The sequence below is a fragment of the Castanea sativa genome, chromosome 8 (genome assembly GCF_040712315.1).
Source record: "Castanea sativa cultivar Marrone di Chiusa Pesio chromosome 8, ASM4071231v1".
Classification (NCBI taxonomy): Eukaryota; Viridiplantae; Streptophyta; class Magnoliopsida; order Fagales; family Fagaceae; genus Castanea; species Castanea sativa.
The window spans coordinates 28,095,624-28,102,989 of NC_134020.1; the positions used below are offsets into that span (position 1 = coordinate 28,095,624).

The 7,366-nt window shown below is 36.4% G+C and overlaps 1 protein-coding gene across 1 annotated transcript; it reads right to left on the reverse strand.

Annotated features, from left to right (window-relative positions):
• Positions 1-1,835: 1,835 nt before the first annotated feature.
• On the reverse strand, positions 1,836-3,741 carry LOC142607852 (E3 ubiquitin-protein ligase RDUF2-like). Its single transcript, XM_075779501.1, has 2 exons — positions 3,278-3,741; positions 1,836-3,181 (listed from the first exon to the last, which is right to left on the reverse strand). Exons 1-2 carry the CDS (start codon positions 3,645-3,647, stop codon positions 2,385-2,387), a joined length of 1,167 nt encoding a protein of 388 aa, XP_075635616.1. The 5' UTR covers positions 3,648-3,741; the 3' UTR covers positions 1,836-2,384.
• Between the last annotated feature and the right edge of the window lie 3,625 nt (positions 3,742-7,366).

Genomic DNA, 7,366 nt, shown 5'->3' on the forward strand with positions numbered 1-7,366 from the left:
AAAGGGTTTTGCCAATAACTGCAATTCATTTTATTTAAACCCAAAAAAATAATTTAAAAATATAATTGTGAGATTAGGTAAAAGGTCACTAGGGAAGTAAAATTTGCACCGAATAGACTATGAAATAAAACCTATAGTTTTTTTTAAATAGCTAAAATGATCCCATCTACCAGAACAGGAGTCAATTTCATTTTCTTAAAACAAAGCCGAAAGCTAGCGAACTGGGTCTAGCTGTGTGTTTCTTGTTTCTTGTCAATTTGGTCACTAGCATAGTACCCTTTGTGTCGGTCCACAGATGGGACAAACTCACTCACCCCCTTATCCTAAGCTTTAAATACTTAAAAAATAGTTTTTCCATGCTTTAGCCTTGAACACGTCACTGAAAGCTGGTTCAGAGTGCAAAACACAGCTGGCCCATTTGCATATTATTTTCTATAAAGAAATGCGATCAGTTTGTAAACATTTTACTGCATTTGCGGGAAAGATTGCTAAATTTGGTGCTATACAAATGTGTTTATAATTTTTTTATATCCTGAAGCAGTGTCAACCTACTAACTGAGATGTTAGGTAATGGCAATACGGGCCATCGGAAATATGATGACTTTTTCAGTAGGTTGGCATATTTGGGGAAGTAAGCAAAAGCAAGGTATGACTCTCTACGGTTCAACCACTTGATAATGATGCCAAGTTCTAAAAGCTGTGTGTGACTGAGTTGGCTGCCCTTTATTATATTATATATTAGCATGTGTCACATTAAATTACAAAATTTGTGTCCAAGGATAGGATATCCATTATTCAATTGCTCACAAACAGTTGGATAATGGGGGGATTCCAAGATATCCACGTTTTATTTATGTGATTTTTTCTGTAATTCATGATTAGAAGTATTTTCAATGGCCCAAAATAGTAAAAACAAAAGTATTGCCAGTTGAATTTTGTATAAGAACTTGGATAAGAAGAACAGTTTGATCATGCTAGTAGATTGGTCCAAGAGTTTAATCAAGTTCAATGAACCATTCTCTTTTTCTATGTCTGCCCTGTTCGCCAGATTCATCAACCTTTATTTTGGGGCTTATGTAAGTCTGTTTACCATGTACAGAATTCTTAGCAAACCCTCTCCTCTCACATAATGGTAAACCTCTCTTTTGTGAGAGAGTGGAAGATGTAGTGTAAAAAGTTATCCGGTACTAGATTGTATCTGAATTCCTCTGCTAAAGCAAAGCATGTTTGATAGCATTGGGAACGTTCGCTGAATTACAAAAATTACAGCAATTGTGGATGTGTAAGATTCTTCATCTTGCCCAAAAGCAAGAAGAATACAAAATCTTTTACAGGGTATCGTCAAATTGGTACGTTTTAGCTTCCACTTTATATGTTCCAAGACCATCTAGTAGTGGATTTCATTAGGGCAAAGGCAAAGAGAGCCCCTCTCAAAAAGCCAAGCACATGCTAAAGTCGTAAAGTTTAGTTTAGTGCTTTGCTTTGGAGCCAGAAAAGGCCAAGCACCATTTTGCCAAAAGGCAGATCAGACATCCCTATGCTACGCAGATACCAATAGACTAGGCACAAATTATGAGCCAGCAGCTCCTGAGACAGGTGTGTAGTGCAATCAAGCTCTTTGGCAGCATACAAATTTTGACCTACAATTAGACAGGGAATATTTGTATTCTTCAGCCACAAGACAGCACTTCAAACTAGCTAATAATTGCTCAAATCTGCAATCCTTCTGAGCATTTGAATATTAATCCCACTGCCATTTGCAGCAAATCAAAATAACACATCCCATAATAGCGTTGCTCGAGAGTTGAGACTAGCAACAATTTAACAAATTATGATTCGCCAAGGAAAATAATTTGACATATATAATATAACTGAAGCTAAAGTTTACAACAAATAGAACAAAAGAAATAAAGAATTCTTCATCTCCATGCTTCCCAAAAACCAAAAATAAACATCCTTCTGAGTATCCAAAATACTCTCTCCAACTCACAAAATACCTTCCAGTATCTTCAGGACCAGCAAAACTTAAGACTTCCTCTGCAGTACTATAACAAATGAAGCTTGCCTTACAAACAAGAAACTGGCCCTATTCTGTACTCATTCCCCATTTCATGCCAAACTTCCCAAAACCAAAGCTTTTTCTTTTTACCTTGACTTGACAGTTCTAGACAGGAAAGATCCAAATCAAAATGCTATATTTACAGCTAAATACACCCATGCCTTTCTTCCCCGTATACTTCCCCAATTAAACCAACCATAAACAAAAGCTCAGAATGGTCAATCAGGTCAGCTACATGTATTCTTGGCCATCATTATAAACCCAATAGATTTTTATAAAATAAAAATTCCAAAATTTGTCATTTTAAACCAAAAATGACAATCATTCAATACCTCCCATTTTCACTTTGATCCTCCACAGCCCAAGCTCTGCTCCGCCTTCGCACGTACCTACTAAACACTGAACCAGAATGATCCTGATTTGTTCTCAAAGACCCAGATTCAGACCCAGATTGCGAAGACGATGAAGAATAAGAATAATTGAAATTCGAACTAGAACTAGAACTAGAACTAGACCTTCTTAACCTCAAGAACGAGAGCAAATTACGAAAAACCCTCCGAAACCCACCACTCTCTCCTCCACCAATTCTACCATTACTACCGCTACTCCGTCTGACTCTCGAAACCCTTCTTGGAGCCCCGGAACCCGACCCGCCAAACCCGCCATCCATTTCCGTGTACACAACCGGTGATTCTCTATCTCCAGCTCTTCTTCCTCCTCCGGCGAACCTCCCCACAGCAAACCCACCTCCCGGTAACCTCCAAATCGTCAATCCCACCGTCTCCTCCGCCTCGACCGAAATCTCGGCCTGGCTCTCGTTTCGGCTTCGCTCTCGCTCGCTGGGCAACTCGTGCCGGCATACCGGGCAAGAGTTTCGGAGAGAGAGCCATGGGAGGATACAATCGGAATGGTATATGTGCTTGCAAGGCATTTCGCGAGCCTCGGATCCGAGTTCGAACTGTTCCTTGCAGACCGCGCAGTGCGACTCGGCCGAGACGTGGGTCTCGACGATTTCGATGGTGGGGAGAGACTCTATCGCTGCTTTCGACGCCGGCGGGTTCTCGGGTCGCCCGAACCCGGTTACTTCGATCTGGGTCAACTGGTCTAGTAACCTGTCAAAACCTGAACCCATCAAGAAATCAGACATAGTTGGTGGAAGTGGGCGAAGACCCGACCCGGCTCCATCATCATAGTACAACTCAAACCCGTTTCCGTTACCGTTAGCGTTGTCGATTCTCTCTACTCCGATTGCGTCGGCGTCGGCGGCGACGGGTTCTGAATCGGAAGTGGAAGCAACTCCGCCACGCAGGACGATGACAGGGTTGAAGGGTGAGCGGTTACCCGGATTACGACGAGATCGTCGGGTCGGATTCGGGTCTTGTGCGGTGGATCCGAATAAGTACATGGTTGAGGGAGGAAACCGACGGTGGAGACTTTCCGATTGAGGAGGAGGGGAAGGAACGGTGTCGACTTCTTCGACGAATCCGCCGTGACAGTTTGGACAGGTTATGTTGTTGTCTTGAACCCACATGCGGACAAAGCGAGAGCATCTGTAACACCAATACGACGTCGTCGGAGACGAAGACATCTTCGCTGGTTTGAGAACTAAAGAAAACTTCCGGAGAAGAAAGAGAGAGAGAAAAAAATATGAAAGTGTTTTTTTTTTTTATGAATGAGAAAAAGAAGGTGAAGAAAGGGCTTATTATTTAAGGCAACGCGAGGTGGTAGCTTTTTTAAAGAATTTTTAACGGCGTCAGTGGATTCCCATCTACGTGTTTAACTGTGGAATCCACGCGGCTTTCGATCAAAACGTTCACGCTGTTAGCGCCTCCGTCATGTGGGAAACAGAGAAAGGTCTTGAAAATTGACCTCACAAGTCACTCCACCTCGTAACATATTTGATTGAGAGGAAGGGAATAAGAATTAACAAAATTAATTAAAAGTTCATAATTCAATTTAAAAGTTTAACTTAATATGTTTTTATTTATGTAAATATAAAATTTGGTAATTATGATAATTATTATTAATAATAGAAGACATTTATTATGATTGTGCTTATACTTTATATATAGAATTATGTATTCTAGTACTATTACACATGTTAACTTGATAAATCACTTTCACCAAAAATATATTAAAAAAATTGTTAAAAAATTATTTACTTTATTTATATTTCATAAAATGTTTGTAAAAATAGTTCATAAATCTCTTAGGGTATCCGTTAATTTTTTTCCTTAAAAATATAAAGCAAATATAGTATAAAATAAAATTTAAATTCAATTAAATATATATGTGACATGTAAAATTGTGAGATCTCAAAAGCTTATGCAACACAATATAATCAGGTCAACCTAGGTCAACAATACATGCAATAACATAATATGATTTTGCTTTAAAAAAAAAACATAATATGATTTTTGGATATACACCACTGTCAATTTCTTTAAGACATTTTCCTCTCTCCTTGTGTGTGTTAAAATATTTAGTATTCTAAAAAAATATATATATATATATAATGTACTTTTTTTCTATCTTTTACTTTTGTCTAAATATAAATTGATAATTATGGTAGTTATTAATAGGCATTAATATTGTGAGGACCCGAGGACCTGAGAACCCGAAGACCCGAAGAAAGGAAGGCCAACATTTAGAATGAAAGATGAGGTCTCTCCAGGTGTGCCCGAAGATGAGGTGGCGTGGACGATAACTAAATAAGGGGCATGTTACAAATATCTGGTTGTAATAGGCTGATTTGGAAGGTTGCAAGGTTGCATTAAATGCTGGGCAACAACCATTCTGGCCGCATTAATTAGCAAGCATCTCCTCTATCCGTCGCATTAATGTGGACGTACATCGAACAGACGGGATGCAAAGTGGAATCTTGTTCCATTGCCGACGGACAAGTGTCACGGGAAAAGGACCGCAGATTGCAAGGTGTAAGGCTACGATGAAAGCAAAGAATAGTATAAATAGGAATCAAGAGATTACGAGGGGAGGGCTTTTTGTTGTTGAACCCTCTCTACCAAATGTATTGTATGAGGACTCTTAAGTGAATAGAGCAACAATAACGTTTTGAAGATTGATTTTATGAGCTTTTGGTCCTTACAAATATAATTATATTTATATATAAAATTATAAATTCTACTATTATGCATTTATTATGATTAAGTTTAAATATAGAATGAAATTTAAATTCAATTAATATATATATTATAATTTTTTTTTTAGAAAATGTATATTAAAATAATGATGTGTAGAATTGTGAGATCTTAAAATTTTATGTAGCACAATATTATAAGATCAGTTAAAATTCAAAGTCTTCGATTTTATATAGATTATAGATAAATAATTTATGAGATATAAAACTATATCATTTGGTTTGAATTGTAATAAATTATAAGGTAAAAAATATAATTTCTTTAAATGAAATCAATGGATAGTTTTTTATTTGATAAAAAAAGTCAATGGATAGTAGTTCACAAGACCTTACACTTGTATTTTAATCACATGATTTGTATTTAATAGTCAACACCCTGTTTGTTAAATCATCTAAATAAGTAATATGATTATTTGATATATAATGTAATTTTTATTTAAATAATAGATCATATAATTAAAAATACACAAATAATTTGAATCGAATAATTCTATCTGTGGGGGAACGAGGATCCAAATGGTTGACGAAGTTCATATAGAGGTGAACATTGGGAAACATGGATGGGTTATCCTTGGAAAGTATCCATTTAACTTATACTTAGGCTGAATAATCATAAGGGGTGAGGACGCTGAGGAGACTTGCCTAACCCTAGAAGGTCGAGGAATAGAGTCAAAGGGAGCACAATGAAGTCCGAGGGGAGACAAAGGTAACTTGATGTTGAGCACAAAAAAGAAGAAAAAGGAATGATAAAGTGGTCATCCCCTCTACATTAAATGCACTGCAACCACTTAACTGGTCACATTAATGAAAAAATGATCTTAAATAGTGTCTTCACAACTAATACTCTATTGTAAAAACCTTTTAGTAAGATTTTGATGGGACAAGTATCAAGGAAGCCTGATCATGACCCTTTAAATGTAAGATCCAAATGCATCTTAGCTAAGATATATAAAGCCAAGAAACACATGGATCAGTGGAGGCTGAGAGAGAGAGAGAGAGAGAGAGAGAGAGAGAGAGAGAGAGAGAGAGAGAGAGAGAGAGAGAGAGAGAGAGAGAGAGAGAGAGAGAGAGAGAAATCATCCAATTGTAACATCCTCCTCGGACTAAACCCGAGGACGAACACTTAGCCGTTTCTAAGCTATTTCTAGTTGAATACTACACATATAGTTCAAATATGATCCTCACTTTTTATGTTTTAACGGGTACTTAAAGATTGGTCTTACATCTCATCTCTAAAAATTAATTGTGTAAGCGCATAGTAATCGGATTAAAACTGATCTTATTTGTCTGTGCCACTCTTTGCTTGCCACACTATCCATAGCAAACAATAATATTGGCGAAGTAAAAGTTTAGTTTAGTTTTTTATATTATTGATTATATTAATTTAGTTTTTCAATTTTTTAAACTCAATCTTATGCTTTCTAATATTATTTTTGTCGTAAATTAAATTTTTTTTAAAAATAACTTATTTTGCCAAATAAAGAAATTTAAAGTCTTATTAGATTTAATCTTTATCAATAATTAATACAAGTCTAAAATTATTCCCAAAAAAAAAAAGACTAAAGAGTTAAAAAAATAGGTATATAATTATATTGCTATGATTTAAGTTTGAGCAATTATAATTCTATGACAAGTAAAAAAAATGGGAAATTTAATTTATTTTTACAAATTTTATAGGCATTAAATTTACACAAGAGATTCCTATAACGTGCCAAAAAAAAAGGACATAATAATTAACGTTGTTGACGTGAAGTTGGGGCCGGGCGCGTAGGAAAGGAAAGGGGGAGGAGCGTAGCTGACTCAGCGCCAGCGGTTTGGGAACGTTGACTCGACGGTCGGTCGAATCGAATGTTAACTTTATTTATTTACGTTTGGTTTGGGTTAGGGACGCCTAGTTTGAAATTTCAAATAGTCGTTGATTGTCTTTATTTTGTTTGTGCCAAGAAGATTCTTAACGAGGCAACAAGTCTCATGCCGTGCGTGTTAGTGTTACTATTCTATTAATACTAAAACTAAATAATACTATAATTTTAGGTGGCGTTTAGTACAGAGTAATATTTTAAGATTTTTAAGAATGTTTAAAGATTCTTATTTTTGTTTACAAATTACGTTAGAGAATCAGATACTAGGGGAATCCTTAAACCCCTCTC

Bases quoted from the DNA above. Each gene is read 5' to 3' on its own strand.
- LOC142607852 (XM_075779501.1), bottom strand. From the start codon at position 3,647: ATGTCTTCGTCTCCGACGACGTCGTATTGGTGTTACAGATGCTCTCGC. The intron at 3,182-3,277 runs GTAACGGAAACG...TGATGGGTTCAG, and splicing joins GAGAATCGACAACGCTAACG to GTTTTGACAGGTTACTAGAC.